General features: G+C 40.9%; 1 protein-coding gene and 1 long non-coding RNA gene across 2 annotated transcripts in view; one reads left to right on the forward strand and one right to left on the reverse strand.

Moving 5' to 3' along the window:
* SMARCA1 (SNF2 related chromatin remodeling ATPase 1) overlaps positions 1-4,611 on the forward strand; it is a 33,185-nt gene extending 28,574 nt beyond the window's left edge. Inside the window, exon 24 of the mRNA XM_068696694.1 lies at positions 182-4,611. Coding sequence (XP_068552795.1) covers positions 182-253 — 72 coding nt within the window. The 3' untranslated portion in view covers positions 254-4,611. The remainder of the gene's footprint in view (positions 1-181) is intronic.
* Positions 4,612-11,892: 7,281 nt separating this feature from the next.
* LOC137863828 (uncharacterized) lies at positions 11,893-14,893 on the reverse strand. Its single transcript, XR_011101171.1, has 2 exons — positions 14,496-14,893; positions 11,893-12,727 (listed from the first exon to the last, which is right to left on the reverse strand). It is a non-coding gene; the product is annotated as an uncharacterized lncRNA (long non-coding RNA).
* Positions 14,894-22,289: the final 7,396 nt, after the last annotated feature.

Consider the following 22,289-nt stretch of genomic DNA (forward strand, 5'->3'; position numbering starts at 1 on the left):
CAGACTTAAGTGTCTAAATCTGGGATTTTTGTTTACCCTTCTGTTAACTCCTACAAAACTGAATTGAAAAATAGAATGTATTAATGTTTCTTATCTTTTGAAATAGTTAATGTACTTAAAAACATTGTGGTATTATGCCACCATTTGCTGGAATTAATTATTTTTTTCTTTTCCTTTTTAGTCACAGAAGAGAAAAGCAGATTTGGCTACTGAGAACTCCGGAAAAAAAGATGCTAAGAAAGTGAAGTCGTGAACTCGCAAAATGAATGCTAAATATAAAACTGCCTCTTTCTTGTCTTCATCTACAAGTATTAATTGCCAACTTCTTTGTATTCATGGTACTTGCTCACAAATCCCTTGGTTTAACTTAGCAAATTTTGTATATTTACAATGTCTTTCATTACCTAGAATGTGTAGCTTTATATTTTATGCATTCCGGTATTTTTGTGTACTGTATTTTGTGAATTTCATGTCTTCTGCAAAATTCACTCAGTCCTTGTTTTTTTAAGCTTATGCTGAAGTTTTAGCTTTTATATGTTTTATATGCTGCTGCTTTGAAAGGAAACCTAGATTCTATAGCTGTATTATTGTTGTTTCATATTTTAAATTTATATGGCTGTGGGAAAATAAACTGAATTAAAATTATTTGAAGAGAAATGTACTTCACCTTTGTTCCCCCTCTCCCCCTTCCTCCCCCAACCCTGTTCTGCATAGCTACACCTAGAGTGAATGTTAAGGTTTGTATAATTGTGCCTTCATCATCAATCAGATTTTCTTCAGAGTATATAGATAGGATCAGGAGCATGCCAAAACAAAAAATCTAATTAGACTGACATCCTTGTTTGCTGTCAGCATTAAATTGACATTTTTCTCAGAAATACCCAGAAGGAAAGCCAACAGATACTTAGATTTTTTTTCCTTATTATCACCGGTTGCTGTTGGGCTGCATATATGCTTAAACACAAGGCGAGGTGTTTTTTGGAATGACCTCTAGATGAAACTTTTTATACGCCTAATGAACTGAAGTAGTCGACTAATAGCTTCTTTTTTAAGTAGCAAACAAAGTTCATCATCTCCTGGTTGGTAGGCTGCTCAGATATGCTGCCTTGTGCTAAAAGATCTCTGTTGCTCTAATTATCTCTGCTAACTTTCTGCTTTTACCTTTGATTCCAAATGTCAGTCAGAAGCAATGGGGATATGTTATGGAGTGCTCCTTTTTAGTATTTCTATTTTAATGAAGGGATGAAAGTGTTAGATGTACTGTGTTTTTTTTTTTTGACTTTGCGAGAATGGCAGGTTCATAGTTTCTGTTCACCTTGGAGTCTCTGCCTTTCCCAGATCAGTAGAACAGTGACTGTGACATCTAATGTTTTACTTTAATCTTCTGTCTCTGATCTGGTGTTTAGTATGGACCTTGCCACAGCGAGGCTTGCCCTTATAATGTCAAGTCTAGATTAATGCAGTGTGCTTTACATGGTACTTTCCTTGAAGACGACTTGTAGATTTCTACTAGTACCGTTTGCTTCCTTCTTGAGTGGTTTGAGGTGATAAAATTGCTTTGTATTTCATGCTTGTGTTGGCTACCTTTCTCTGAATTTTGTAAAACTATTGGCTTTCATAAAATATTCTTGAGTTTCATAAAACTTCTCATGAATTCTAGGACACACTTCTGTCCTCATTGTTTCATGTCAATTAAAATCTATTGGAATGGCTCTGAGGTGTTCTAGGATTAATCTCTATAAGGTTGATGAGTAATTTCTAGATTTCCTTGATAGTCTGCATTTAAGGTTTTGTGCAAAATGAGTGTGATGGCTTGGCCTGGCATCTTGAAAGATTACTAATTGGATTTTTTATTTTGGTGTATAGCTTTTGTTTGGGGACCAAGTCATTAATTATTTGTACTGGGCTTTTATTTGTAAGGCTTGTAGATTAAAAAAAGGTTGTTTATTTGTTGAAATTCATCTGAGTTGAGAGGTATGCCTAATAACAATGATGGGGCACATCTTTCAGACAGAGGGCTAGTGATGGGTGTCAATATGCTTTTAAATGAGTATGCACCCCAGGTGGGAAAGGGTGAACTTGGAAAAGGATGTCTTTTCAAATATCTTTGGTATCAGAGTAGTCGACATCCTCTTTTATCCTTGGCAGAAGGACATCTAGTCTAATCATGGTCTGTAAAATGGCTATGCAGCTACATCTATATAATCACAAATTTCTGGAGCATTGCTACTAATAGAAGAAGATGCCTTATTTACAATTACTTCTCATCTCCTATGTCACTTGGTAACTTTATGATCTGAAGTTACAAAAACATGTAAAAAGGAGGAGGGAAATAAAGGCTGGAAGAGCCAAATGAATTTTTATTTAATTACATTGGCTAGGTCTAGACCTTATTCCATTGCTACTCTTTAGCATAATCAAGTGAACTTTTTAATGCCTTAAGTATTACAATGTGTATTCTGTTTTCCTGTTTATTGCAGATTAGCTTCGATTCACTTGCATGTTCTTGTGTATCTGTTTTTTGTATTCTTTGCAAAGTATATGTAAACTTAAAATGGTAATATCTCAACTTGTTCTTTTATGCAGATTTCTTGGTTTTCATTACCACTTGAGTTAATACTCACTTTTCTTCCTCAGTGACATGGTATGCTAGCCATGTAGCAAAAGATCATGCAGTCATTCTTCCAGATATTATCCTCTGGATTAGACACCTTCTCTGAAGAATGATAGATACTCCCAGGAACTATCTGTTATCTCTTACAGTCTGTAGTTCCTAGTTAAACTAAATGTGCTGTTGAACACAGTCCTTGAGAGCACTTGTATACTATATACTAGTTCCTCAGCATATTGAGTCTTCCCATCCATCATGTCCCACAGTGATAACTAAAGAAAATTGCTAACAGCTGCTGGTCAGGATTAAAGTAAAATGGATCTTTCATTTCCGTTTTCGTTCTTCATGTTGCACATATCCACACAGTATGTGCCTAGCAGAATCCAAATGATACGCTGCTGTGACTCAAAATTAGATGGACTGAAATAAAGGAATCTTCTTACTTTTAACTACATTTTTCTTAGATGAGGAGTACTGCTTCTAAGAAACTTGTAAGCACTGAATGTAATGTCATAGGAGGAACTTCTGAAAAGTCCAAACCTTCAGGCAATTTGATAGTAGCTAAAGCAATATGATATAAAAGGACTGAAAATAACTTGTCTCCTTTGGAGTACACAACTACAATTTGATTATGATAGCATTGGGGTTGAAGAAAGAAAGTAGTGCAGCAATCTAGCACTTCTCATGGTGCACGTAACATCCTGGGAGAGGTCACAACGGTTCTAGTGTTATTTTTCCTTTACTTATTTTCAAGTTATCAACACTTTATTTTTGAGTGGTGATAAAAGTTACACAGCTGGCCATCTTCATTGTACTTAATTTCAAGTTATTATAATGACCTAAAGAAAAAATGAAGTTTCCTACCTGCTGGTAACATAAGCCATCTTTAGATACCATTTGAACAAGTAGCATCGCTATACTAAAATATTAACTAAGATTCTATTTCTTGTTAATTGGCCTTGCTTTATGGATTTAGTGCTAATGCTGGTAATGGTTTAAAAACATTTTTCTCTTTGAGATCATAAGCAAGGGGTACAGTGTATGGGAGCTAAGGAGAATCTGTCTGAATGCCTGATGTAACTAACTTGTTATGTGCTTCCAGCTGTGTGCTGTCTACAGTCATACCACAGGCTCTTTCTGTGCACACCTCTTCCCCATGTTCATTGGAGGTGTTAAGTATATTCAGTGATCACAAATTAATGCCAGAGCTATTAAAAAACAACCAACAACAAGCTAGGCAGGCCTTACAGCTTGAAAAAGCACGTTGAATTTTGCAGCCAGCAGCAGCCTCTGAATGACAAATGTTTGGTGCAGGCATTGGCATTTGTGGTGATGCTGGAAGGAACTGATCACTGTACTTCTGGTCTGGTTGAGATACTCAAGTTTGGTATTCGTTACCCTCTCTCACAGTTTAGTCCATGTACTTAGCTTCAAGCATGTATGTAAAACGCTTTGGTGGATCACAGTTATAATGTTTGATATATTTTTTTCTGAAAGTTAAAATTGAACTTTTGCATATTTTGAAATGTAACGTATTGTTTTAATTGCATTTGCATGATATCCATCCTTTCAAAATAGCCTTAATAGGAGTAAGATTTACTGCCTTCAAGTCTACATAGTGTTGTTGAAAGTTAACTTCTGAACTCTTTAAAAATTACATTTGTTTCTTAAGTTGTACATATAAAAACTGATATGAACCTTATGTCTTCTGGTAACTATACTTCTGGTACAAATTGGCCCATGGACTTGGATACTGTTCAGAGTAGTTGGATTTGTTTGTATTGCTCTTGTACCTCTCTTAGCTTTCAGGCTATGGTAGCTGAATATAAGGGGTGTGTGTGGCTGTTCCTCATCTGCTTTCAAACTTTCTCATCTCCTGTGATCTTAAATAAAATACTAGTAGTGCCTGTATTTTTGTGACAGCCTTACCTGTGTTGTCTCTTGATATGATACAATGTATGTTAATGCTTTATTAAAGTATATTACTGTTTTTTTTTTCCCATACCTGTGGTGTGTTACTAAAATACAATAGTTTGGAGCTGAAGTCTACCAGACGCAGAATAACCTCCCCTGGTGCAACTTTAGCCCATTCCCCCTCATCCTGTCACCAGGCACATGGGAGAACAGACCAACCCCCACCTCGCTACAGCCTCCTTTAAGTTACCTGCAGAGAGCGATAAGGTCACCCCTGAGCCTCCCCTTCTCCAGGCTGAACAAGCCCAGCTCCCTCAGCCGTTCCTCGTAGGACTTGTTCTCCAGGCCCCTCACCAGCTTCGTTGCCCTTCTCTGGACTTGCTCGAGCACCTCCATGTCCTTCTTGTAGCGAGCGGCCCAAAACTGAACACAGTACTCGAGGTGCGGCCTCACCAGAGCCGAGTACAGGGGGACAATCGCTTCCCTAGCCCTGCTGGCCACACTGCTTCTTATGCAAGCCAGGATGCTGTTGGCCTTCTTGGCCACCTGAGCACGCTGCTGGCTCATATTCAGCTGACTGTCAACCACATGTCACACTCCACTAATACAGTTGTTTTGTGACCTGTGCTTGTACAGGAATTATGCAAACACTTGGGTTTAGGCACAGGGAATGCCTACAGGAGAAGCCCCACTTAAGCAGGGGAGCCAGAGAAACTCGATGTCTTGCTTGGAGTGCATTCGTTCACTTAGCCAGCTAACTGCAGAGCATTGCTCTCAGGTTATATCTTTCTTGGGGGACTTTACATCCACTACTGCAAATAAATTACCTGAAAAACAGCATGGTGGAACTGAGGCTTGTGGCAAGGGGCAACTCTTGCTGCTAGCTTGGAAAGTGCCAGAAGTGCAGAGGCATCTGGTGGTGGTGGCATAAGTCATTCATGCTGTAGGCATTGAGGGGCTGGGGAGGTCAGACTACAGACACTCCTAGAGAACAGACCTTCTGGCTTCTACAGGGCAATTTCTTGCATATAGGAAGCAGCATGAAAAGTCACCTTCATTTATCTTCTCCGTTAATTAGTGGGATACTGCTGAAGGCCACAAAGTCTTAAAATCTGCTCAGAATGTTGGTAACTAGCATTAATTACATGTTGTCTTTCTCCAGCTTAAAGGTGGGCCTTCTTTGTGAGACTGCTTTGTGGTAAAGGTCGGAAGTCTAGTAAATCTCTTACCTCTTTCCTTAGAAGTTTTGCTTTCATGTTTTTTCAACATGGCCTGAAATTCCAGTTACGTAGGTTCTTATCTCTTTGGTGGTTTGGGGTGGGATGGGGTTGGTGGGTTTGGTTTTGCCTTTTATTTTGTGATTTCTACTTAGGAAAATAAAAAAGGCTTGACTGCTGAGTATTTGAAATTATGGCAGTAATCCTAGGCACCATAGTCCTTCAACTAATAAAACTGCAATTGAGATTTTACACAATCATGCAAACTGTTGCGCTCTTGTGGCTTCTGAATTTCATGGAGCTTTTACAAAATTCCAAGGGTATACCCATGGTGTAAGTGGTCAGTGCCTGTTTCCAAATAAATATATTGGTTTGTTCAGGTACCAGCTTGATTACAGTTCAAGGTTCTTGAAAAAATTTCCTGTCACAAAAATTTAATCCTCATTTGGCTTGAGGAATGGGTTATAAAACTCTATCATCTTATAGTAAAGTCAGCAATATAGTAAGCAACTGTATTGGTAAACCATAAACGTCCTTTTCATATTTATTATGTGTCACTAGCTGTATCCTTTATAAACATACTGATAGAACTTGAACTTGCTAATTGCTCTTTTTTTTTTTTTTTTTTTTTTTTGCCTGAAATACCTGTTCATTGACTACTGCTTTTTAAAATGAACTTCTTATGTGGCAGTAGGCACAATAAGATCAGAGAAAAATAGCTGTTTTTCAGCTCTTTGCTGATACGGAGTCTTTTAGTTAGTCAAAATATCTGAATAGAAATTGTGAGTGAAGTGCTCTTGTCTTCTTCTGGGAAAAAAACAAAACAAAACCAACACCACACACACACACAAAACCAAAACCAAAAACCAAACAGCTGCTCATTAGAGGTCGATACACCTTTTGTAGACCAATGTTTTCCTAGTTGAGTATTTAAATGAGTATTTAAATACTGCTCAACAACTTGGGGGTCTAACTCAATGTGTTGGTAAATGTACTAATCAGGGGTCAACCTGGAGCCCTGATTCGGTACATAATTTGAGTTGTGCTACTGAACAGTTATTTTTTTCCTATATATTTATCTATTATATATATCTATATATTTTATTATATATATTTATATATATTTAAATATACGTGTTTTATGGGTGTTTTTGACTTAAAAGGCTGCTTTAGCTGGATGTGTTTCACCCATGTACTGTGCACCATCAACCCACAGCTTCAGTCATCGCCTTTCTATAAAACTTAACCTGATGTGTTTTGTGCTTGCCTGGTTTCTGCTCTGGGTGACAGGAGAAGACCTCTGAGCTGGTGACTGTCCCCTCCATCTTGGGGTGACACTTGTACCTGCTCCTGGAGTTTGGAAATCCCCAGTGCATCCATAGGATTTTAACTCTATGCATTAGTGTTTTCACTGGATACCTTGTGCCCCATCACAAGGGAGGTCATTGCCTCTCTGATCTTCTCCTGTGCCCTGTAGCTGCCTGGTTTGAGTATCTCTGGGTGCTACAGACCCATCTCAGAGCTGCTTTGGAGTCTGTTCTCTCTCCAGACCCTGGTTTTGAGCAGCCAAACTGTGACTTTTTTTAAACATTGGAACTTTGTTTTTGGGCAGTGGGGTGGGCTGTAACCCTGTAACCAACAGTCACACAAGTGTGTGAGATGCCCTTAAGATAAATGCAGCTCTTGGTTGAGAGGAAGCTTCTGCATCCAGGCCTTATTTCAAATCCCGCTGGGCCAGTTGACATCATGGATATTTTCATGAGGAGGCTCCTTGGAAACCTGTCCAAATGAACAGATTGGGTGTCTTGGCATGACTCCGGGTTATCATGCAAAGGCTGCTCCCGCAGCAGGCTCCTCTGCTAGCGTTTGAAACACCGAGGGAAAAGGTTGGAGCTTCAAAACAAATGCCTGCACCAAGCTAGGGCAAGAGCTGTGTTGGGGAAACTCTGCAATCATCTGGAGATTGATGGCTGAATCTATCTATTTTTATTGGTAATGAACTGGAATTTAAAGGAAAGCCACTGTAATTTGCTGCTGAGTGAGTGGAGTTGCCTCTGAAGGTGCTGGAGCAGTGTGTTTGGTTTCAGGACAGTGTAGTTTGCACAAACAGTGTTATACTTCTCTGTTCTGCTTTTCTTGTTCAGACCCCAGGTGTTGTTGGTGGAGCTGAACGGAGGAACCGTGAGGATGGAGCTGCTCTGTTCCCTCATGGGTGAGGCTGGTGCCATGGCTGTGCTGAGATGCTCCTGCCTGGATTTCTGTCTCAGTAAGGCTGTAGTCCAGCCGTCTCCTCCCATTTTGCCACTCCTTGCCAAAAGTACCTGCAAAGTGCTTGGATGAATGGATAGGGGTCACATGAGGGAGAACTTGGATAGCCCTTGCTGCCCCAAGACTGTAGAAGTTTAACTTAAAAAGGTCTCTGCCAAAGTTTCAGTTGTCAGTTCCATGGATGCAGTGCTCAGAACAATACCATGAGCAGCTCGGAGCCAGCCTGCAAGGACTGAGCTCTTGTGTTCGATTGATGCTTGAAGGTAGGAGCCTCTGTGCCAAAAAACAGTATAAACATCATGGCATCCCTTTGGATTGTGCTTCAGTGACTTACTGTTAAAACTGTTGCTGGAATTAAAAATAAAATAAAAAATCAAAACAACACAAAACCAAAACAAACAAACAAACAAAAATGCTGCCCTTCTGAAATAATGTTTCAGCATTACTTTACAGCGTCTGTGGGTCTGTACCTCTGAAATCATTTCACTTGTTTATGTTACAAAGTGATTTTAGCAGGCTCTGAAATTCACCTTTCTGTGATTCACATTTCTTGAATGCGCATATAGAAGAGGTACAAGAAATTTCTTTTGTTTAAACATCTGCCCTGGAGACTCAACATTTCCTTTCCGTACTTAAAAAGAAATTTAATTTTTGCTTTTTGTGGTATTCAGTGCTAATTAACTCCTCTGTGTGCTGTATCTGATTATTGTACGGGCCCGAAGATTTTCTGCTAGTAACAAAAGGAAAATCAATTTCACAAATACAGTTGTTGCATTCTTATTAGGTTACGGTACTCGGTGTAAATTAATGTTTTGAATTTATGTTGTTGATCAATAGGTGCAATTATTGATTTGGGACTTATGAGGTAAAAAGTGAATAAATAAGTTTTTGACTTTGTTTTTATAACATGAGAACATGTCAAAGTTTATCGAGCTGCAAGTTGCTTTGTAGTGAACCTGAGGCAGATTCAGAAACACTAAAATGATGTTAGGCCACTTATTTCTTGGATGCTAATAGGATTTTGTTGAAACACTGACAAGTGTCCTGCTTTAGGAGTGTATTTAGGTTTTAGCAGTGTATTTAGAGTACTGTCGTGTAAGGGTTTGCTGTCTGAACACAGGTCCTAGTCCCTATCCTGTCCTTGGTGGGACAGGCTGAAAAGTGGGAAGTCATCCCGAGTGCAATGCTTTTATGCATGGTTTTATGCTTTTTGTGTTCATGTGCTCAACTGCAGGTGCTGGTAGAGCCATGGCCATGCTGTGCTGATTCAGCAGCATGGGGCCAAGCTCAGGCTCTTGCCTTACAAACCGGCATGCCTTGGCCTGATTGATAATGGTCGAAGGAGATGACTATGCCTGCAATTCCATAAAACGCTGCAGCTGTGACTGGAAGAAGTTAGAATTAGAATAGTTCATGTGGAAAGGACCTAGCAAGATCAAGTCCAGCTGCCTGACCACCTCAGGGCTAACCAGAAGTTAAAGCCTTTCATTAAGAGCATTATCCAACTACCTCCTGAACACTGCCAGGCCTGGGGCATCAACCACCTTGCCAGGAAGCCTGGCCCAGTGTTTGAGCACAAAGTAGTGGTGGAGGCTGTTTAAGGTATGCCACCCACCTCACCCTGAAGTGCAGATAACTTCATGCCAATGGTGCTGGAGAACAGCCTATCAGATATTTGGGGGTATCCTTACCATCACCTGGAGCCCCTACCAGGCAGAGGGAATGAGACTCATTGTGCCATCAGATGAGCATCACAATTTCTTGCCAGGGATCCTTACAAGCAGCAGCTCTGGATGAGTGAGAAATCAGCCAAAAACAACTGAAAAACAGAACATAGTTCCATAATCATTTTTTTTTTTCTGCTATTAAAAGCATCAGGTTCTGTATGCTGTGGCAAATCTTGTTCCTTTCTGATGCTCAGTGTTTCTTTTCAGCAATAAAGGTGATTTGAACTGGCAAGGCAGGCACAATGATTTTATAAAGAGACCAAATCCCTGGCAGGAGGTAGAACACAGGCAGCAGTTGTTGGACTGCTGTAAGATATATAGCGTTCTGTGCATTGTTAACTTACTATTTTTATTTTCCTAATGGTCTCTCTGTATTGACAGATTGCCGCAGTCACTGTGTTTAACAATCCTGATTCTACTTTGGTCATCTGTCTAATGACCAAAATATGTCTGTTATGGACTAAATATGTCTAATAAGGGCTCCCCAGAGCAATCTTGGGTGCAGAGGCAGAAAGCAAGGATTATGGGCAGTAATTCACTAAAAACAGGAGAACAATGATGTTATTCACACACAGAATCACAGAGTTTCTAGGTTGGAAGAGACCTCAAGATCATCGAGTCTAACCTCTGACCTAACACTAACAGTCCCCACTAAACCATATCCCTAAGCTCTACTGAATCATAGCAGGTGGAAAAAGTGTCTCAGTGAATTGTATGTTTGGTATTGCTATTTTGAGATACAGAACTCCTTTTGAAAAGGATGTTTGGTTGGCTGGAGCCCACTTGGTTTCCTTCATATTTATCTCTATCTTACTCATTGTATTTGCTTTTTGAATCCTGTACATGGGCTGAGGGCATCACTCGTCAGAAACCTGCACCTTTCCTGCACAAAGGGCTTGATGCAGTGTTGAATGTAGGCTGTCTGCATGTGGTCAGGAAGGCTTCATTGGCAGAGGAAATTAAAGTAACACAGAGTTAATAACATCTGCTGCTAAAACAGCAATTGGGAAAATAATATTTTTCCTTTGGATTGGAATTAAATGACTGCACTCTAAGTTATTCCAAGACTTTTCATCATTGATCACACTTCTTCCTTGCTCCTAGATGTTTCTGGACTAGACCAGATGAAGCAACCCCAAACACCTGGCATTCAGAGCCTGCCTGATGTGCTGGGGTGCAGCAGAGTGAAGGAGAGTCTTCCTTGCACTTACTCCAGCAGGATGAGTTGGAGGAAATACAGCTTTGCTAAGGCTGCTGGTGGATTACGTACCTGCTTTTTGATGTTGTTTCTCAGAAAAGGAAGGTGCTTAGAACACAAGATCAGCAGCATTGCTAGCTTGCCTATGTACACAATTTATTTCTGATTTAAAGAGCTTTGAGACCACCTTTTGAGGGTTGTTATAGCAATTACTGTTCTCTCTGGGAATTAGCTTCAGTAGTAAGTCGTGAAATAACAATATTGTTTTTACTGCCTTTTATGGATTTAGGTCAATGCTCTCAAAAATAGAGCAAAAAAAAACAAGAAGAGTTGATTGAAGACTTAGTACCCTTGATCAAATGGAGGCAAAATCCAGCTGGCAGGAAACCTATTAAAATAAAAGACAAAATAAGACAGTCAGTTTTGTCAGATGGGGACCACATTCCTGCTGGAGATCTGCTGTGATTGATGTGAATCCTCTGAAGTCACTGCAGGTTATAAATAGTAGGTCCTGTGCAAAGGCTGTAGTTTATGTCTGTATCTTATCTAGCTAGAAATGGATACGGATATCTTGTCAAAGAGTCAGTGGCATCAGAAGGAAAAGTATATGTGAACAGATCTATCAAAATATTGAACTTAGTAGATGTTTCACCTGCTGAAGTGAAGTCGAGGAGGGTATCTCTGAGAGTTGCTATATTTTTCCAGATAGAAAAATGAAGACAACATCCTGTTTCAGTTTACTAGTCATCTAATAATCATCAAAAAGACCACACAACTTTGTTTTTGTGATTTTTTTTTGACAGCTGATATTTACTTGTTCACTGAGATCCGTTTCATGTTCTGTCCCAATGATCTTACAAGTGCTGTTGGCTTCTTCTAGATGTCTTTTCTTCCTGCTTGACCTCTTTCGTCTCCTTGGCTCTATTATTTTGTGACTGGGACTGTCTTTTGCTCCTTCTGTGCTGTGTCTCCTGCCATAGTTCAGGATCTGGTCTGGTGTTCCTTGACTGTTTTTTCAGAGAGAGATTCAAAAGCTAATCAATTCCTCTCTATTTCAGGCACTGCTCCTCTAAATGCACACATCCTGTCCATCATTTCTACTTGTTGAACACAAGTTTGTGCTCTTGGTACCATTGTACCTCCATTTTTTTTTTTTTTTATTCTGTCTAAAGCAGATTTTTTTTTGTTTGTTTAAAGCAGAAATGTTGATGAAATTAAGCAAAAGTTGTCAAGGGGCTTCACAAGCACCATCCTTGGTCCTGTGGCAGGTCCTTGTTGCCCTGTGGCTGCTGGCCATGTTTGTGTGCAGCCTTGTGCTGCTGGAGCTGCTTTTAGCTGATGCTGGGCTCTTGAACAGAACTCGCAGAGAAACTGAGATTTAATTTTACTTTAACATTTGATGACACGCCCCAGCTTACTTTGTCTGTTCTCACAGCTGATGGGTTTGTATTTAGGTTCCCTGAAAGCATGGCTACAGACATATACCAACAAGTGGATGAGATTTTCTTTGCTTTCCAATATCTCCTTTGATCAAAATCAGCAGGATTTCCCTGGTAGCAACTGCAGAGCCAGTTGTGTCTTGGCATCATCTCAAGTCTGACATAAAACAGGTGGTTCCTCTTCCATATGTAAGGTGTGTAAAAACACAGAGAAGCATGCAAGAACACCCATGTGCACATGGTAGACTCGTGAAGCCAGGGCAAAGGCAAGCAGCTCAGTGGGGCTGGATGGGTGTAGTTCAGCTGGCTGGAGAACTTGTCAGTCCCTGGCTGTGCCTGCAGTATGCGTGCCGCTGCGTATAAAAACAAGTAATTGATTAGTTTCCTATTGAATAAATGTCATGACAGTGGAATGATTAATGAATAAGAAATCACGAGCATCGCTGGCACACAAATGGGAATCATCGTTCCCTTAACAATTTTTTTTTTTCTGGTTGGGTTTAACTTTCCAGTGGGGATTAGTTTCAGTAATTCGACAAAAACACCCCATAAATAACTCATCATTTCTTATAAATGTCGGTTAAAGAAATCTGTATGGAAGCACTGGGAAATGACACTTGTAGAAGAAACATTGCCGCAAATAATGGGAAAATTGCAGATGTACTTTATACCTCTTCTGAAAATCAAAAGGTCTCATAAATACAGTCTGTAAAAGTGTCTGTGGAAGAGTTAACATAACTGTACAAGCAATAAGCCTGACCTTTCACTGTAATTTATTTTAGATTTGCTCAATCCTTTTTTATTAAAACTAGCACATCTGAAGCAGAATTAAATCCTATTATCCCGGCTCTGTGATTGTATCAATTTTTCTCTGCCATGGCACACTTTATTAAAAATTACTTTTGTTTCATAGTGGCTAATGCAATCAGGGGAGTAAATGAGGTTTTGTGGTCTTTGGTAGAGAAAAGTGTCTGGGTTCTGGGGCTGACAACAGCTCGAGGTACCATGAGGCACAGCCAGGATTCATCCTGCAGTAGGCAGGTCAGGTAGCATGTCTGGGCCATTCGGTGCTGGGAAGACACTTGTGCCTGTCCTGTCCCCATGTCTGTGCTGGTCCAGAGGCTGGGTTACCCAGAGGAAGCTGCATTATGTGTTTGGGCCTTCCTCTTAGCTAACATCTGCCTATGAACTTCATACCAGATCCTTAGAGAAGGTATTTGTACCATATGGGGAGCCCTGAAATGAAAAGCTTACTTCAGTTCCACGTGGCAGGCTTGATATACATCTCAGCCTGACAAAGAAAACCCCCATGTGCTTAAGTCAGGCCAGAATAGTGCAGAGAAACAAATAGAAAAAAAAAGTCTGTCTATTTGCTCAGGATCATCTGATACTCCTGTATGAGCTGGGCTATCTCCCTCCTTTCCCATTATCTTGTTGGATGGTTTCCTTTCTGCCTCTTGCACAGTCCTGTGTTCCAGCACAAAACCACCACCTATCATCAGTAGAGAATTCTGCTTAGTGTTTCTGCTCCCTGGCCTGCACAGGATGTGTCTGTGCTCTGGACAAGGAGGCCTGGCAGAGTAACCCCTGTCAGTGTTGCACCTCTCTTACCTTTTAGTGGAGCTTGTTTCTTATGGCAATAGGTGTTTGCTCTCGAAGCCAGCAGTTACTGAAGTGCTAATGTATTTGCAGCCCTTGCGTGGATTTTACCTGGCTGGTGTTCCCCTCAATTTCTTGCAGTGCAGAGTTAGGTTGGATGGCAAGGAGAGGATTTAGATGGAGCCAAGTGTTTTCCAGGTTTAATGCCTGTCTGGTGCTATATAACTGAACAAGATCTACTGCATTTTGGAGTATTTACTGCTTCTATTTAATGGGCTGTTTTCTATTTCAGTACCTGCACCAGTAGCCTTGCTGGGCATATTTCCATGCTTATGACATGTTTACAGTGAATAATAAGAATGGACACATTTTGCATGCACAGGTTAATGCCCCCAAATCAGATGCTATAAATTGTTACAGGTGGGTACCTGGGGCAAGAACCTTTTTACCCATCTGCTGTTTTTTTCTATTAGGGCAAGATCTGGCAAACATGCAAGTTCAGATTTTGTTTCTTCTACTTACTGCAAGTGAGGTACAGCACAACTTCTCTTCTTCTCTCCCATGTAGTGTGCATAGAGGAGGGGAAGAAGTATGGCTGGAGCTCCCCTGAAAACATTCCCTTTGCAGGAGAAGAAAATCAGAAAAGCCTCAAAGCATCTCTTGGTTCCCCTGAGGAACAGGGGTGTCTGCAGCCCAGGTGTGGGAAGTTCTGAAGGTGGGATCATGCAGCTTCTCTGCAGAACACTGCATTCAGCACAGCTGTTCTCCTTGCCTGGCTGTGAAGCTTTTATCGGTGCAGTGATTTTTGCCAAAGTCCTCAGAGCAGCCTTTGTGGGAACAGGTGTTCTCTCAGTAAGGCAAAGCGTCTCAAGCTCTGGCCTTAAAATGAGTTTTCCAATTTCAAAAATCTCCAGTAGCCTTCTGCCTTTAAAAAACAGTAAGTGTGTTATCTCACTGGGATAAAAATGACTCAGTATTCATAGATCAGGTACAGAATGAGGCCTCTGGGCAGTATTACTGGTGGTGTGGGACTACATAAAGGAAAACGGGCTTATTGCTCATTTCCATCTGCTGACCTTTCCAGGTGCATTGTGCTTTGTCTAGTGCCTCTGGAAGTGCTCCAAAACTGCCAACAGTCTCTCAGGCTTCAGGCCTACTAATTACTTCTAAGAAACTCAACTATCTGCAAGAGGGGGTGGGAGTGGGAATAAGAAACTTTCAGAGGGGAATAGCTGATTCACCACCAAATCAGATCTTATTTCTAACAGGATCTGTTTGGTTATTAATTCCGTCTTGGATGTTCACTTAAATTGAATTCTACTGATAAGCCCTGATACCGTGAACCCCTATTTTGATCCTGAACAACTGTATCACAGCCAGCTCAAGGGTGGACTTGCCTTTACAGTAAAGATCCTCTTGGGAAGCATGAGGGTTCACTGCTAGGATGCTCCCAAGTGTTACTTGGAGTAAAGGTACAACCACAAAACTAATTTCTCATGGACCATTGAGCAACCATTAGATGTTAAACATTTTTCAGTCCCTACCCCCAGACTGAGTTTGAACCATTGACCTGGAGGTGAAATGTGCTGCTGCAATCCTTTGGAGCCTGCGGAGCATTTGTGTTCATTCTGCGGAGTACTTTGTCCATATCAAAAAGTAAATTAATCTGTCAGTGAAACTAATCCTGATGGTTTTACAAGCCAACACAAATTTCAAATGTAGAAGGACTATGAGATTTTTTACATTGAGTTTCAAATGTCAGAATTTGTTTTATCTATTTGGTTATGCTTTTCTGTAGGTAAAGTCAATCAATACTTTTGATCTGAGTAATTCTTACTCAGTAATTCTGAGTAATATCAGTAAGAAGGCAGCCAATGGTACTTCTCTCTGACAATGCAGGAACCTTTCCATTCATACAGGCAGGCTTCTCTCTCTCTCTCTCTTTTTTTTTTTTTTTTTTAATTTAAAGGTGGAGCAGACAGAAAAGTTATGCCCATAAGTGCCATGCACCTTTCATATTGTTTAGTTTCTGGTAGACTGGACCTGCAGATGGACCCACTGTCATCCTGATCACTGGGGGCTTTGCTTCTCTTTCAGAATCTGCTGTTCCTTTTTGAGCAAGGGAAGACATGAGTAGACAGGTAATTAGAGAGGCAACTGCAATACAGAAGTCTTTATATCACCAGAAATGCTGACAGTTTTCAGCTGTTTTGAATTGTTGGCACTGCAGTCAACGTAGACACAGTTTATTGCATCAGTAGATTTGGTCCCATACTGCTAAGACTCCACCATGTTCTGCGTGGACACCTTGCCTGGCACAGTCTGTGGCTGAGGAACCTTGTCTTGTGAACACGGCCACATTTCTGAGTAGAGCATTGGACAGAAGCTCACTGCTAAGGGAATTCATCTCGTGATGTCTCTGGGCAATATAGGATAGAGAAGGTGTTTGAATTCCTGCAGTTTATATCAAATGCCCGTGATGACATCTGCATAAAAATAATTAGTTAAATAAATACTCAGGTGTCAATGCTCTGGCAGGAGATTTCAAGGGAATTATCCCTATGCAAAAACATAATTTAAGCTGAGAGCATCTACAGGGATGATCAATGCCAAATCTACTATTGCCATTGATTTAGGCATAATTAGTTTGGACGAAGACAAAATACAGTCATCAAAAGTAATAAATTGAAGCACAGCAGCTAATTCAACAGGCAGAAGCCTCCATCAGAGATGTTTGAAGAAGGTATTTTGATCTACTGTACTGATTATGGGCCTCGATGTGCTGGCTCTGGCTGGATTTGCTAGTTGGCTTGCTCTGCATTTGGGCACGGGTGTTGTGTTGCAACAAATCTATTGTCTCTTCCAGGACGCCATTAACCTGCTGTCTTGTTTGTGGTGTTATATTTGAAGAGATCTGTAAACAACCTTTCTGTTCAGTTACTGTGTTAGGATTTCATGTTTCCTTTACAACTTGGTTCTTTGATATTTGGATCTGCAACTAGTTTTTAAAGTCTCCTGTAGACACTCCTGGACTGTTCCTGAGCTTTTGCAGCTGGCTGAGAGCTAACCTCAATTTCTTGCTGTTGCCCTTTCATCGGTATGTAGTTTGAAGCTCTTTCCCCTTTCCAAATGGACCAGCCTTTCCTTGAACTCTGTTCTCCACTTGCCCTGCTGCTTTTTTGTCATCTGTAAAGTGTAGCCCGATGTAGTCCTATGGTCCCCTAATCCTCTGGAGAATGCGTGTGCCATGTCTGGGTTCACAGATGATGTATGTGTTATAGACTCAGCTACAATGAAGTGTCAGGCTTGATTCTTTCTTGTGCTATAGCAGTTTATGTATTTAGTAACAGATCTCCAGTTCCTAATTCTCCTGGTTATCCCACTAACACTTGTCTATTAAGCATCCAGTGTATGTACCCTGCTGTAGCTGGCTCTGTAGGGTGCCAAGCAACCCTACAGCTGGTAAAGCAGTAACTACTCTTACTAGAGGAAAAAAACCCAACCCACACAGTAGAAAAAGTGGAGGAGTGGCTGTGTGAACTAATAACCTCTTTGTCAGCAGGAAGAGCACAGCCTGCCCAGATACCTCTGTGAAAAGATGGCTGCAGAGAGTTGATCCTGCATGCCTAGCAGCACATTGTTGTGATCCACCTCCTGATGGATGCTGCTGCAAACTGTGGGCAGTCCAGGGAAACAACATGTGTGTAACTTGTATCTGTGATGTGTTTGTTCAGAGGGGAGAGACAACTAACAACATGCTGGAAAAACAAGTGGGGTAAAAAAGTGTTTGGGAAATAAAGGTAAGAAAGTTAAAATCAAAACTGTTCCAAGTGTGACCTTCCACTCTAACCATCTTCATTCTGCTTGAGTCTCTGGTTTACCTGAATTCATCAGCATTTTCCATGTTTTTCCATGAGTTGCTGGCCCTGCACTCAATAGAAAGCATACCAAAGAAGCAGCAGCCCACTGACTTCAGCAGAGCTGTATTGGTTTCTTATAGTGGCAGACCTGCCCCTGTGCTGGTTAGATCTATTCAGAGGACAGGTCAACTACCCTGATGCTGGCTGACCTGGGAGGTTCAGGAGCCCCACTTCAGGAGCAGGTCTGGTACTGGAACAACAGCAGGGGAGTGGGATGCGCCGAGTGAACGATCCGCTCTTTCACTGTCAGCTCTTTAAATGTGTCAGATGAGCAGCAGTGTGTTGAAAAAATGTCCTTCAGTACATTGGCAGGGTGACTTTCTGTCATAGTCCCTGGGGAACAGCATAGTGGACTGCCAAAAAGCAGAACAGACTATGTGGAAAATGGTAAACAGGGATGGAAACGGCCAGAGACAACTGTTTAGTTGGGCAGCCTCAGCTCTCCAGCCAATACAACTCTCCACGTGAGTGGAAGTAAGTAGTTTCCACCCTTTCTATGGATATTTTCTTCACATAATAGAAAGCCACCAGTTAGTTTCTGGCAGAACTGCTTCCAGGCTTGATAAATGTAATGTAGCTTTTTATTCCTTCACATGGCTACCTCTTCCAAGGAGCACCTCTTTGCTGAAGAATGCAAAGGGGAAGATGAATGTGAGCACAGATGATCTGCTTGGGATTTAGTAAGCAAAAGGCCAGAGAAGGTTGTTCAGAGTCTGGCATGGTAAATGAATTTAATCTCTAAACTCTTGATTGGGAACTGGTTCTTCAAATGCAATGTATCTGTGTAACTCACTGGTACAAGGATGGATTTATGCTGATTGAGGAGTTGGCTTATGTATATTTTTGATTTTAATTTTCATCTTGCCTCACTGTCTTTGAATTCCGAATTAAGCCGATATAAGACCTTTTAGGAGAGAGTCTGCATGAGACTGAAGAAAAATCTATCTGGATAAATCTGCTAGTTCATTTTCATAGATGTACTGAGTTGCAATCAGATCTTTTAAACATCTATGTTTATCCAAGCTGTCCCATTCCTCCAGCTTACCTCACAGAAATTGGTTTTGTCCTCTTCTGGCATCCTCATTTGTGCAGTGTGTATGGGCACAACCAGGTGCTCCTCTATACTGAGCAAAAAGGAAATGGGGGGTTCATGCTGTCCTCACTCCCACATGGCTCAAGGTTTTCTAGATAAGCATTAAAAAATGATCAATTATGGCTGTGAGGGGAATAGAAAATGTGAGTGAATTGGCTTACCAACTCCAGGACAGCATCTCGTCTCTTGCTGAGACTGAAGCAGTCTGAGGAATCAGAGAATTACATGATATAATATAGGTCTGAGGATGGCTGTATGCAGTGCTGCTGCTCTGCCTTCTCCCTTGTCTTGCAGCTGTATGTCTTGCATGCCTCCTACAAAGCCAATCCTTCTGAGGGACAAAGAGTTAAAGATTTAAAAAGCAAAGATTCTACAAAATGCAAACAATGTGGTTTTATAATAAGAAAGTATAAATTAACTATGGAGAAGGAAATAGCATGTTGAAAACAGATTAATAAGGAGCACGCCTGTGGATGCCTGGATAGCTTTACCAACTAGTCAATTAGAGCCAATTATCATCTTTAAACTCCTAGCACTGTGTTTAGTATGCTTGTAGTGTGTCCAATTTAGCTTGCACTGTTTCATAGGTTTACAATTTTCTCTCTGTGTCTGAAATGATCTAGCTGGAGACACCATGAAAGTGCCAAGCATTAAGTATATAACAATTGTAATTCTTTTGACTGAAACCTGATTTGATTCAGTTGAAAATGACTTTAGTGTATTGGATTTACGGTTCATTTAACAAGCGCTGTAGATGTCAATACATTAGTGTAAACCTGATGCAGGTAGTAATTTGGTTTCTAATGAGGTTCCCCAGCAGTATCCAACTATGAAAAATGGGACATTCTTCAGTGGAGCACAAAGTGCACCTGCTTGGTCGCAGATGTTGTCTGAGGCCCTGCCACTTAACTTCCCAGGAACGGTGCAGCGTTATGCCTTGCAATGGGCCTTAAAAATGTCTCGAACTGATAGAAAGTTAGAAGCACAGATTGGGAAGTATAAAAGATAGCTCTTGAGAAGTTTTGTTTTAATTATTGACTTAAATTACAACTTTATATCCTATAGTCTTAATTCTGCAGTTGTTGCAGATGCAAAATTCCAGCCAGATTTAATGGAACCTGCAGCAGCTGAGATGAAGAGAAACCTTTTACCTTTATGGGGCTGTGTGATACCTTCTCTTTACCTCCCCACTGTCTTCTGAATGATTCACATAACAATCCTTCCTAGTGAAGGATCTGTTTTGTTGTAAAAGTATGGGCTATGGTAGTTGGGGAAGCACTGGAGAAAGGCCAGGACAGAGAAGTCCATGATGTTCCCCCTCTCCCTTGACCCACCTCTTGCCTTTCTGGACATGAGACACCTTCCAGAAAAGCAGCTGTGGAGGACATAAGTGAGAGGAATGAGATACTGGGTTGAGGACAACAAAGCCTGGAGGATAAAGTACTGGTGTTGGTACCAGCTTTACCTCAGAAGTAAGATGTGGTTTTGGAGAGGCACTTACTGTAATATGCTTTTGTTGCCTTAGGATTTAGCTTTTGGCCCTGGGGCTGTGACCCTTGGGTCCCTCCTTGTGCAGCGGCCCCTAGCCTTGCTGTTGTGCCTGGGGGCCTCCAGGGGTTTGGGGCTCCACACACATGTTCCTACAGCTTGTCATCCCCTTTCTGGGTGATGCAAGTGACTGAAAGCATTGCTGGTCCTGCTCTCAGTGGCTTTTTTTTTTTTTTTTCCTGTGGGAAAGGCCCTTCCAGGCTTCTGTCACCCTTCAGTGAGTTTTTTGTCCTCACAAAATATTTCTAAACTTTTATATGCTGTGACCCAGCAGCTGGATTCTGCTTTAGTGTTAAGCTGATTTTCCCAGGTTGAGACATTACTGACTAACGTGGGGGTATGCAAGAGCCTGACCCCAGCAGACTGCGTTGGTGTGATTAAGTGTATGGAGAATATGTTCAATCCGACATGAAGCAGCCTTTCACTGTCTCAATTCGCTTCACGTCTCAGCTGAAATACAGCACCGTTCTGTCCTCTATGCTTCTTAATTTCCTTCCTTTGCTGTTGTTTAGCTGTTAAGTACTACGTGCTGCAGTAGATAGTGGAAGAAACTGTTCAGAATGAAAATGACGTGGCATTTTATGCCCTTTTGTAAACTATATGAAATAAGGATGAACTTCCCTGCTTGTTCCAAACAAGGTACACCTTGCATTTGTGTGTTGGCTCCTGTGAGTCCTTAAGAAAATTATTCCAAAATATCATTTAAACAAAATGATCCAATTCTTTGTAGACCTTTGTAGACCTTCAGAACCTAAGTGGCTAACATTTCTGTAAGCTCACTTTTCTCTTGAAGATTAATTAACCTTAATTGAATTCAGGTTATTTTAATTTTGAATGAATGTCCACACAAGGACTTAATGCAGTTTAACTGAACCTTTCAAATTGCGTTTTCAGATCTGATTAGCTTCCTTAAGAGCGTACTGGTCTAGGCAAGTCCAGGTTTTGTGTTCCTCCATTTCAGAGGTAGTTTTTCTCCTCAGCCCTGGCACTAACTCAGAGGATGGCTGTGCCATACTTCTTCGTGGTATTTACTGCTCGACCTTAGCTTCAGCTCGGCCTTTAGGTTTGCTGGAGAGGGTAAGATGCTGGACAGCATGCTTTAAATGTTTAATATTAAATTTAGAACACAAAACTGCAAAACTGCTTTGACTTTGAGAGTGTATTAAATATTGAGCTTAACATATCCAAACTACTTAACACACTTTTCTGCTACTACGAAATAGCACATGTATTTATAGGTCTCCCAGGTCAGCTGAAGCCAGCAGCCTGTTTTTACTCTGGCATCTCAGTTGAACAGTTGTTATCTAGAGCTATTTTCAAACAAATCAATTTGAAGCACCTGCGAAAGTCACTAGGAGACCAATATCATTCTAGGGAGAAGATGTGCCATGTAATAATTTCAATGCAAATTTTTATTTCTGTGCCTAATGCCATTAACAGCTACTAATGACGTGTAATGCCACAGTGAGATTCATTTCAGTTAAGGAACTCAGTCTATGTCAGCAGTCATTTGGGATTGATTGTTTTAGCTGGTGGAAACTGCTGCAAGCTTCTAGAAGTGACATCTCACAGTTGTCTTGGCCTTGAGCTGGGAGAAGGCATGGGCCATGTCTTCACTTGGACTCTGCAAACGTGGGACATCTGTTTTTTATGCTACTGCAGATGACTAAAATTCAGCTGCTGGTGGGCAGGACTAGTGAATTTTACAAATTATCCAGTTTTCATTTTAGAATAGCTTCTGTTCCTAATGAATGT

This window comes from Anas acuta, chromosome 13 (genome assembly GCF_963932015.1).
Source record: "Anas acuta chromosome 13, bAnaAcu1.1, whole genome shotgun sequence".
In the NCBI taxonomy this organism is placed as follows: domain Eukaryota; kingdom Metazoa; phylum Chordata; class Aves; order Anseriformes; family Anatidae; genus Anas; species Anas acuta.